General features: G+C 38.5%; 1 protein-coding gene across 4 annotated transcripts in view; it reads left to right on the top strand.

The window, feature by feature from the left end:
* The window catches only part of slc18b1 (solute carrier family 18 member B1), a 63,852-nt gene that overhangs the window by 42,502 nt on the left and 9,097 nt on the right, over nt 1–12,253 (top strand). For all 4 annotated transcript variants that reach the window (XM_043686646.1, XM_043686660.1, XM_043686654.1 and 1 more), the window contains 5 exons: nt 1,019–1,155; nt 1,996–2,097; nt 5,897–5,988; nt 8,706–8,801; nt 11,310–11,384. In XM_043686646.1, coding sequence (XP_043542581.1) covers nt 1,019–1,155; nt 1,996–2,097; nt 5,897–5,988; nt 8,706–8,801; nt 11,310–11,384 — 502 coding nt within the window. The remainder of the gene's footprint in view (nt 1–1,018; nt 1,156–1,995; nt 2,098–5,896; nt 5,989–8,705; nt 8,802–11,309; nt 11,385–12,253) is intronic.

Here is a 12,253-nt window from a genome sequence, read left to right on the forward strand (position 1 = left end):
TGCTATCCTTTATTGGTCAGAGTATTGAGTACAGGAGTTGGGAGGTCATGTTGCGGCTGTACAGAACATTGGTTAGGCAACTGTTGGAATATTGTGTGCAATTCTGGTCTCCTTCCTATCGGAAAGACGTTGTGAAACTTGAAAGGGTTCAGAAAAGATTTACAAGAATGTTGCCAGGGTTTGAGGATTTAAGCTATAGGGAGAGGCTGCACAGGCTGAGGCTGTTTTCCCTGGAGCGTCAGAGGCTGAGGGGTGACCTTAGTATTTATAAAATTATTAGGGGTATGGATAGGATAAATAGGCAAAGTCATTTCCCTGGTTGGGGAGTCCAGAACTCGAGGGCATAGGTTTAAGGTGAGGGGAAAGATATAAAAGAGACCTAAGGGGCAATGTTTTCACACAGAGGGTGGTATGTGGATGGAATGAGCTGCCAGAGGAAGTGGTAGAGACTAGTATAATTGTAACATTTAAGAGGCATTTGGATGGGTATATGAATAGGAAAGATTTGGAGGGGCTGTACAGTGGCTCAGTGGTTAGCACTGCTGCCTTGCAGCACCAGGGCCCCAGGTTCGATTCCCATCTGGGAAAGATGTGCAGATCAGGTGAATTAGCCATGCTAAATTGCCCCATAGTGTCAATTTGTCAGAGGGAAATGGGTCAGTGTGGACTGGTTGGGCCGAAGGGCCTGTTTCCACACTATAGGCAATCTAATCTAAAGGGATATGGGCCGGGAGCTGGCAGGTGGGACTAGATTGGGTTGGGATATCTGGTCGGCATGGACAGGTTGGACCGAATGGCCTGTTTCCGTGTTGTACATCTCTACGACTATGACTCTAACTTCAACATGACATCCCAACTCCTATTGTGCACAATGGTCTGAGCGATGAAGGTAAGTGTGCAATGCTTACAATAAGTATGTTGAAAATGTTACACACTCTGCAAAACTGTATAATGCAGCTGTGGAAGATATTGTTAAAATACTGTGGAATATATGTTGATCAAAGCTGTTGATTTTTAGGTGGAATTGCCAGCAAAGAGTCATTCTGGAAACTACTTGCAATCCCCAAAATAACATTTGTGTGCCTGATTATAATTTCTATAAGTTCTTGTATTGGCTTTCTGGATCCCACCATATCACTGTTTGTAACTGAGAAGGTAAGAATTCCTGTCTTTGAATTTCTTTATTTGTATCCTACGTGTTTCCTTAAGTTCAGCATATTTGAAAGTAGAGAAACAGGTGACCTACTTCTGTCCTGCCCAGCCCAGACCTATCTTGCATATTTTGGCAGGTCGACGAGGTGTCCAATAGCCCAGCTACCATCTATCTTGAGGCCCATAAGTGACCAACTTGTGCCTGCTTCCACATTCTAATTCTGTCTTCCCTTTAAAACATGCAGAAAGAGAAGACAGAAGAAAGGTGCACAGTTTGGGATATTTTATTTGGGAAAGGTTCTACTCCGATTCTTTGGAAATGCATCTTCCCACCAACACTCTAACCTTCATGAAGATCCACCCAAACCACCTTATGAACCATAAAACCACATAGGTCAACTGACCTTGTTTCTGTATTCTAAATTCTATGCAGGACTAGAATAGGCTGAAGGGGCTGAAATTCTTGTGTTATTATGTTTAGATGTAAGTGTCATTAAAATGTCAACCTTCAGGTAATAGTGTATCACTGGTTTTGTACATATTATCAAATGGCCTTACAGTATATCTGAATATTAACAGAAACTTTTCAGCATCCAACATGTAATGTAATGTTCTCTTAAAGTGTACCACTGGATTTTATAAATGTAATACCAGAAATCAAATAAATGTTTTCTCTGAGGATGGCTGTTTTAAAATACCTAAGAGTGATATGTCGTAATATGATCAACATATCAATATATACATTTTTAAAAACCATTTGACTGCTGGATTAAAGCCCTTTGAATGTTCCTTGAGTTATGACTTGATCAGTGTTGAATATACTTTCTTTTATTTATTCTCCAGTTCAACCTGCACTCTGGATATATAGGACTAGTGTTTCTAGGATTCGCTTTGTCATATGCTCTATCCTCCCCATTACTTGGATATTTAAGTGATAATGTACCAGTAAGTATGCAGACTAGCTTGAATGTTTTTTGTGTTTTGAAACTTTTAATTCCTAAATGCAGATTCTTTACCCATCATTATAAATCCCTCTTTTGTTCTATTGATTTTGTTCATCAGCGTTTAAGCAGATTTGATTTTAATACTTTGATTCAAACAAATGCTGTAAATCAATCATCATTCCAATTTATGAATTTACGTACCTACAAAGTTTACAGTCTTTTTACAAAAACCTGTTTATAATATCATTTCTATGAATAAAATAAATAAAATTTCAGATACATTTCATCTGTCACTCAGTGAATCAAAGGATTATGGGTTCACTCTCATTCCCTAGGATTGAGTCCAAAAACCAAGGCTGACACTGCAGTGCAGTGTAGCACATTCTGGCCTCTAAGGTGTAACTAAACATTATTTTATAAAAGAAAAAATTTTCCTGGCCAAGATTTACCCCTCAGCCAACATCTCTCAAAAATGGATCATCCAGTTATTATCTTATTGCAGTTTTTGGGAACATAGCGTATGTAAATTGGCTGCTGTGTTTGTCAGGCTAGCGTCCTGGGCCTAATCATCCTCAGCTGCTTCATCACATTCTTCTCTCCATCATAAGATCGTAAGTGGGGATGTTTGCTGATGATTGATTACACTCATTCTCAAGTCCTCAGATACTGAAGCAGTCCATGTCCAAATGCAGCACCACACTCTCAACCACGATCTGGTCAATATCCAGGCTTAGGTTGAAAAGAGGCAAGTAACATTCATGCCACACAAATGCCAGGCAGTGACCATCTCCAATGGGAGACAATATATCCATGACCCTTTGACATTCAATTGCATTACCATCACTGAATTCCCCTCCCACTACAGACATCCTGGGGCATTTCCATTAACTAGCAACTGAACTGGATTAGCCATATAAATACTGTGGCTTCAAGAGGCCAGAAATCCTGTAATATGTAATTGACCTCCTGATTCCTCAAAAGCCTGACCATCAATTACAAGGCACAAGTCAGGAGTATCATAAGGTATTCCCCAATTGCCTGGATGAGTGCAGCTCTATCAACATTAAGAGGCTTGATACTGTCAAGGACAATACGTCCACAAGGACTCATACCAATTTTTATAGATGCACCATAGAAAGCATTCTGTCTGGATGCATCACAGCGTGATTTGAGAACTCTGATCAGGACAAAGAGGAATGGATAAAGGTAAGAACTGTAATTAATGAATGGCTCTCATACATTTCATCTGACTCATTGCAACACGTTGACTGTTATCAAAATAAGTTCTCAATTTTCTTGTAAGCAAGATGTTTATCCTTTTGTTCAATAAAAAGGTGACTTCAAACTTGTAGTTTCAAAAGATCTCCTCCAATGAGGTCTTACTGCATCTTTTATTAGGATCTGAAATTAATTTCTATGATTAGTCAATAGCTCAATTATCACTCGTGATCAGCAGGAGGGTAGAAAATGATTAACTGGACCTTGATTTTTTTTTCAGGTAGAAATTCTGAAGTTCCTGATATCTTTATCATATTGTACCATTTTTATAGATTGTCAAAACAAGTGTTTTGTGTTCAGATTGTACAGCCCAGCAGAATTAAGCAAATATGGGAAGAATCTTCCTCATTTAGTCATAAAACCACAGAAACGTGCAATAGTTCTGCGTTGGGGCTTCACCAAGCTTTTAGATATTCTTTGATGCAACTTTTGGCACGCCCTCCTGCACGCTTTTCTTTGTATAAGGATTAATGCCCTGGCTTGATATTGTGGGATCATGTTCAAATAACAACCACAATTGGTGAGTGCTGAAAATAGTCTCTTTATTCAGCAATCACAGCATCAGTTTGAGGTAGCAATAGAATCCCAATATACAGCTCTCACAAGAGCCCCTTTGTACACAGTACTATAGTGTTACATTTTTCATCTATAGTGCATAAAGATTTGAAGGACTTCTGTCCCAGGAGACAGGCAATGGGTTAAAACGTGTTAATTGCTGGCTGCTATTTCTCATGGGATGTCTGTTCACTCTGAATCATAGAATCCTTATAGTGTAAAAACAGGCCCTTTAGCCCAACGGGTCCACCCTGGCCCTCCGGGGAGTGGCCCACCCAGAGCCATTCCCCAACTGTATTACTCTACATTTACCCCTGACTAATGCACCTAACCTATCCATCCCTGAATAACCTATTATGGGCAATTTAGCATGCATAAGGGGCAACTTTTTCACGCAGAGGGTGGTATGTGTATGGAATGAGCTGCCAGAGGAAGTGGTGGAGGCTAGTTCAATTGCAATATTAAAAAGGCATCTGGATGGGTATATGAATAGGAACGGTTTGGAGGGATATGGGCCGGGTATTGGCAGGTGGGACTAGATTGGGTTGGGATATCTGGTCGGCATGGACGAGTTGGACTGAAGAGCCTGTTTCCATGCTGTACATCTCAATGACTCTACTCTTCCCAAGACTGCAAGAAAGTACAAAGAGCCGTGAACACAGCCCAATCCATCTCGCAACCAGCCTTCCAACCATTAACTGCATCTGTACTTCCCGCTGCCTCGGGAAAGCAGCCAACATAATCAAAACCCCTTTCACCCCAGTTATACTGTCTTCCAGCCTCTTCTGTCAGGCAGAAGAACTAAATGTTTGTATATGCGTATGGATAGATTCAAGAACAGCTTCTTCCCCACTGTTATTAGACTTCTGAATGGACCTTTCAAATTTTAGATTTAATGTTGCTTTCTCTGTCTTTCTCTCTGTGCACCTTCTCTGCGGCTGTAACATTGTATTCTTTCCTCTGTTATGTTACCCTATTGCACTTTCTGTGGTGTGATCTGCCTGTACTGCATGCAAAACAAACCTTCACTGTACCTAGGTACATGTGACAATAAATGATATTAAAATTAAACAAAGCAGCTCACTTGATTGGCACCATATCTATAACCATCCACTCCCTCTACCAATGACACCTCAGCAGCAGTGTGTACTGTTGTCAAGATGCACTGAAAGAAAATCATCAAATATCCTTAAACAGCACCTTCCAAACTCTTGACAGCTTCCACCTACAAAGAAAAGGACAACTGATACTTGGGAACACCACACCTGTACTAGCGAGTTTTGAGAAGGTTTGTAGCTCAGATTGAGGTTCTGGATGTAAGTTTGCTCGCTGAGCTGGAAGGTTCATTTCAGACGTTTTGTCACCATACAAGGTAACATCATCAGTGAGCCTCTGGATAAAGCGCTGGTGGCATGACCCGCTTTCTATTTATGTCTTTAAGATTCCTTGGTTTACCATGCTGAGTTAGCTCCACCTCATTACCATTACACAGGTCTTCCTGGAGGTTTTCCTTTACCGAGAGCATTCAATTCACTGAGGAGGTTTCAGCCCAATCAACATCCAGCACCATACTCTGAAATCTCTATTCATATTTTGAGAGTTGTGATGAATTCCACCATTGCAGTTGAGACATCCACAATATTTTACAACATTCTAAATAAATAGCCCTCTACATGTTTTATCAAATGTCATTTCATCACAGCTCCCTTTTATAAAATTCCAGGATCTAGATTCACATCTAATTGTTGCCAAGTTTTATTGAGATCTATAATTGATTCATGCATTCAGTATCATCGCCAAAGGTTTAATCGTTGGTGTAGAATATCTTACGCAGACATATTGTTTCATTGAAATCTTACAAAACATAATCTGGAATTTGTAAAAAGGTGGGAGAGAATGTGTTCTTCTTGTTCAGTTTTAATTTATTTACATTTTATTATCTTTCTCATTCTTCCTCCCAATTCCAGAGAATTAGGAAGTGGCTAATGCTTATTGGAAGTTGGCTGATTGCTGTTAGCTTTTTTTTATTGGGACCAGCACCTATTTTTCATATCAAGTGGTATGTATTATTTTGTTTTGTTTTGTTTTCTTAAGTTTTTACTTTCAGTAATATTATGTTGTGATCTGGAATGCTTTGTCTGCAAGGCTGGTAATATTTTCTAACGGAAATTAGCTAAAAACTTGAATGCAAGACAATTTCAAGGCTGTAGGGAAAGTAAAGGAGAGTAGATCTTATTGATATTTTTTCATGGACTTGGTATAGGCATAAAAGGTCAAATGGTTTCCTTCTGTTATTTGATTAAAGCAGTACAGTCTGTCAAAGTGGGAAAAACTGCTAATCCTGAAGTCTGTTTTACTGATCAGGTTGTACATGTCAGATAGCGTTGTCATGTAAGTATTTACAAAGTAATTATGACATTCACTACATTTAGGCAATCCATCTCTTGTTTCTTAAGATTTGATATCCGGTAACACCGTATGTAAATTTAGAAGTGTAAGCAGGAGCACCAGGGATACAGGGTGAAAGTAAGGACTGCAGATGCTGGAGATTAGAGTCAAGAGTGTGGAGCTGGAAAAGCACAGCAGGTCAGGCAGCATCCGAGGAGCAGGAAAATTGACATTTCAAGCAAAAGCATTTCATCAGGACACAGGCATTCCCTTGAACCTATTCCACCATTCAATAATAATATGGATGAATTTGTACATCAACTCCATTCTTTTATATCTTTATATCATTTGATTTCCTTAGTACCCAAAGCATCTATTGATCCTTGTCCTGAATATACTAATTGACTGAATATCTGTAATCTTCTGAATCGGAGAATTTCAAAGATTCTCAAACCCTCAAAAATGTATCACAGTCCTAAATCCTTTATTCTGACACTGTGATCATTGGTTCTAGATTTTGCAGTAAAAGGAAGCAGACTACCCTGTCAGATCTCAAGATCTTATATACTTCAATAACTTCACCTCTTTCTTCTAAACTCCAATTATTACAGGGCCAACTTGAACAACATTTCCTCATAATATTTCTATATTACCATTTCCTTTGCAATCTCTGTGTCCTTTCAAACTTTCTTTCCTATCTTTGTGTCATCAACAATTTAGCAACCATATATTCAGTTGTTTAGTGGTACAGAAGTTGGATCTTTTTTCAGCAGTACTCATTTTGTCAAAGTTTTATGCCTTGCATGCATCAGCAAGATTTGTAAGAAATACCAGAGCAAAGGAAAAAACTGTTTGTAGTTCTCAGCCAATACAAACAGGTTGTTTTCCCTTTACGTTGATATTTCCTGTCCTGATGAGTGCAAAATGAAGAACTTCAAAATGTGCTTTTACAGCACTCCTCAAGTAAAGTTCCTTTCATCCTAAATCATTAATATTCGTTGTAAATAGTGAGGCCCCAATATTGAATCCTGTGGCATTCCGCTTAATACGTCTCATCAATAGAAAAATAATCAATCTATGCCTATTCTCCATTTCCTGTTACCTAACCAATACACTATTCGCATCAATATATTATGTGCTACATGGCAAGCTCTTATTTCTGTGCAAGAACTTTTGATGTGGCTGTCAGTTAAATAATCTCTGCAAGTCTAAGTACATCACATCCACAGGCTCGCCCTTATCCACGTACAGCCAAATCGCTGTGTGCATCACACTTAATACTTTTCATGTCACACTTCAGGTGACCCCACTACACTATTTTCACACACACACACGCATTCTCTTACATACTCTCACACTCACGCAGACCCTCTCTCATACACGCTATCTCAGACACACACACACCTCCCCTACACACACCCTCTCATAGGCATTTACTCACTCTCACACACACACTCTATCAAGCATGCACACACATAAGCGCTCTCAAACATACACATACACTCACATGCACACAGACATACAAGTCTATGGGGTGAATTTGCATTTGCAGAATTGTATTGACAGACGCAGTCTATTTTGTTCAGAAAACACACATCTGTAGGCAGTCAATATTTTTTATAATCCATGTGATCATTTAAAAATTCCTACTTTGGAAATAGGACCAGTCTGACTCAAGATAGGAATACGTACAGACTCTAAACTCACACCGTTAATGCATTGTCTGATTTGAGATGTCACCTCTTTTTTATAAAACCTTAAGTTATCTTGGGAATGTGACTTGAAAGGAGTTCTGGGATTTACATATTAATGAATCAAAACCTGCAATCCATTCTAAAAGATGAAAGACTTAAAGCAATCCAGGTTTGTTCAGTATATCACATCGGTTGTTTGACAATATGATCTTTTGCTATAAATTCTGTGTCCTATGATCCTGCTCCACTAGCATCCTGATGAAGGAGCTGCACTTCAAAAGCTTGTACTTCCAAATAAACCTGTTGGACTATAGACTGGAGTTGTGTGATTTTTAACTTCGTCCGCCCCTGTCCAACACCAGCACCTCCACATCATTAATATTTTTCCTAATTTTTGAAAAAAAAACTTTTCCACACTTCTCATCAGGAGGATAATTTTACATTTCCAGGAATTATGCTCCATTTTACAGTTGTTTTAATAATTTTTGACTTTATGACACAATCAATCTGCAAATCATTGGCAAACCAACTGAAAATGTTTGATCTGGTACTCAATCATCATAGGTTATTAGTTTATGGGGAGAGGGCATAATCTTTTTTTAAAAGAATGTATCTCAAATACTAGATGAATGATACTTACCTGACTCAAAATAGAAACATTTCTAAGATTCAATTTTATTTGTTTCCTTTGCAGCCGGCTCTGGATGTTTGTTTTGATGCTGGTAATCAGTGGGATTTCGCTCAGCTTAAGTGGAATTCCTGTTTTCCCAGAAATTATCTCCTGTGTTTAGTAAGAATTTTAAAATTATGATGTATTATTTTCAACTTTAAAAGGTACTTTTTTTAATAATCATGTTTATTGTAACTGAGGAAAGTTTAACTGGCTGACTTTGACAATGGTAACATGAATATTTATCCACGTATTATATTCTGCACTCACCATCTCTTCAGATTTGGTCTTCATTTCCATCTTTGTTCAGTTAGAAAGCAGCCCTTGGATTTCCTGGCTGCCCACCTTCAAGAGGTTTGTTATGTCAGTTTTGTCAATGTTTGAACACCATCACCATGCTGTCCTGAAAGCATGAGCAGTACTTTATATTATTTACAGTCGGAATTTGTTATAATCCTGAAATGAAAAATTAGAAATGCGTAGATAAATATTCATGTTACCATCTCTCTTTTTTCTGCTCTGGCCCTGGTGTACATGTTAATTTATCCAAGTAGCCTGCCTATTTGAGATACATGACTTTTCCAAATTCAGAACTTGCTGTGTACAATTTTCTGTTTTGTCAATGCACAGGAAAAGAAAGCCTACTTGTCCATTAGTCTGCACAAATTCACCTATGATGAAACATACTGGGAGTGTAGTGCCTGTGTGAACAAGTGCTCTTAGCTTTGGATTGATGCAAAGTGTCATTTGGGTGTTGAAACCTCTGGTAACACCAAGGCATAGTTGACGACATTGCTTAGCAGAGCTTCCAACCTTATTGTCACATTGGGTTCTGACTCTGGATTCATGCAACATTTGGAAATATCTGACATTAGTAAGAGGCATGAGCATTTCACATTGCATTTTATGAAAGCTGGTGCAGCTTAGTCATAAATCCAACTGAATCCTCATGCTAGCCTGCAGTAAGAAGTAATTTACAAGCCAAATCTGTGAAGTGAACTGAAATGCTTATGTGATAATTGAACACTCTACTGAAGTAAAGCTTTGTTTATATGACAGACAGGAATTTAATGCCTCAATTAGACAGGTAGATTTACATTACAAAAACAGAAATTGCTGGAAAAGCTCAGCAGGTCTGACAGCATCTGTCAAGAGAAGCCAGAGTTAACGTTTTGGGTCCAGTGACCCTTCCTCAGAACTGGGAAGAGTCACCAGACCTGATTTCACTTCATAGACTTGCTCAGCTTTTCCAACAATTTCTGTGTTTGTTTCTGATTTACACAGCATGCATAGTTCTTTCAGTTTTTATTTAGGATTAACACTACTGTTGATTCTGGAGACTGGGGTTTGTGATCACAACTACCTAATGTAGGCAGTTGACAATTTATAAGAACATTCTGACCATTTATTCAGAAACAGCAGTTTAGATATGGTACAACAGTTAATTAGAAAGGAAAGGGCATGTATGGCTCAAGACAGATGCGAATGCTTTACTGATCCTGAAGCTGTTCTCTAAAATGGAGGCTAGGACGCAATGCTATTCCATATCCCAAATGTCTTGCAGTCTTTTGTGGTAGCTTTTGGTGGTCTTTCTTAGCAGCAGTCCTTTTTTTTCCCTTCAGGTTGATGTCATGGAAGTTCTGGTCTTCCCCCAAAAGGATAGTGGCTTGGCTCCCTGGATCATCTCATTAACCAGCTCTCCCCTCTACCTCTGTTGATAGACCTTATTTTGGGGGCTATAATTAGATCAAGAACCAGAATGCGCAGTTTAAGGTGTTTTGCAACTAAGCAAATGTGAGATGAGGAAAAACTTATTGAGCTAGTGAGTAGTTAGACAATGGCCTGGAAGTATGGTGGAGGCAAATTCAATTGAAGCATTCAGGAGGGAATTGGATAATTATTCAAATAGAAACAAAATGCAGGATTACAGGGTTGAAGGAAGAGAGTGGTATGAAGTTAAAATGCTCAGGAAACCAATGCTGACATGATGGTTGAATGGCCTTTTTCTGCACCATTACAATTCTGTCATTCTCAGAAAACTTGGGGCACTTGTATTTTCTTCCTCTTTCTGACTGGATATCTGTTTGCACTATCTTGCCTCCTCAAGAGGAAGAGATGCTTGAGTAAAGTTGAAGCTCCTGATTACCCCTTGCCTTACCACTGATGCTGAGCACCAATGGCTAAAGCAATGGAGTGCATTTCCAGGAGTCACTGAATTCTCCAGGACCACGGTCTCCATGGCTGCCACTAATCCATCCACGGAGTCAACAAGATATACCCATGCTGGAGACAGCATGATAATAATAAAATTGGTTGATTCATATAACTTTCAATCCAGTTTTGAGTGTCTCTAACAAACCTATCTGCTACTATTGAGTTCAAGACTTTTTAAATGCAAATTTCACAATCTCAAGTCATGTTCCCAGATTATTAGCCTGAGTCTTTGGATTACTAGACTAGTGATGATTCAAACTCTTAAAATTAATTTACATTTGGTATGCTAATTGAGAAGTTGATGACTTATCACACCTGAAATTTTAAATACAGAAGCATACCAATGAACAAGTTTTAACGACCGAGTGAGATTTGATAGTAATAATTGACATTGACTTTCACCTTTTCATCCAGTGAGAATGGATTTGAAGAGGGACTTGGTACTTTAGGTCTAGTGTCTGGAATGTTTGGAGCTTGTTGGTGTTTGGGGTATGTATCTGCACTTGTTTCTATATAGAAATATGTTTAATTTCTTAGGTTAGTATTTTAGTAGTTTTGGTATATCTAATGAGGTAGCCAGTACTTTTGTGTCTTAGTCTGTTTTAAATTCTTTAGCTCCATGTGCTCATATAATCAAGTGTAATATTTGAATTTTTGTAACCAGATGTGCTGGCCAATCAGGTCAAGAGGGAAATTACTAGCTTAATGTTTGGGGAAGCTGTAGAACTTAGATACTAGGAGGATCCATTCGATTAATGGCACAGGGTGTTGGAGCTGGGATAACTCCACCTCCAACTGCACTTCCCAACTTGTAATCCACTGTTTAAATATGTTTTTTTTAATTTGTGACAGCAGATGAGAAGGAACATGCTCCAGGAAGGGCCTGTTACATGAAGATGTCTTAATAAAATACATACACTAATTTATTAAATAAGTTCAGCATATTATTGTATGCATTCACATCTCATTTTTAAATAGCATTGGTGTCACCCTTCCCGACTCCTGTTAAAAAGTCCTAGCTCTTTATGCTTAGAGAATATCATGTTATGAAACAATACATTTCATTTTTTTGTGGTATTTAATAAATGTGGAAGTTTTATTTACTGCAGTGTTTTATTTTGTACCCAACGTCCTGACCCAAACTAGTGTTCTAAATAACACTGCCTCAAATTATACCAACTGTATATAATTAATTTCACAATTTCAACGAAGCAGCTGTTTGATACTTATGTATCTATTCACTCACATTGATCGAAGTGTGAAGAAGCAAGAATGCAATGCCATTTAACAGTCTTGCCACACAACTACTGCCCAGTGCTGTTAACTAATCCAAACATTGCACCTCCAGGTTTGGAGAT

Source organism: Chiloscyllium plagiosum, chromosome 3 (genome assembly GCF_004010195.1).
Source record: "Chiloscyllium plagiosum isolate BGI_BamShark_2017 chromosome 3, ASM401019v2, whole genome shotgun sequence".
Taxonomy (NCBI): domain Eukaryota; kingdom Metazoa; phylum Chordata; class Chondrichthyes; order Orectolobiformes; family Hemiscylliidae; genus Chiloscyllium; species Chiloscyllium plagiosum.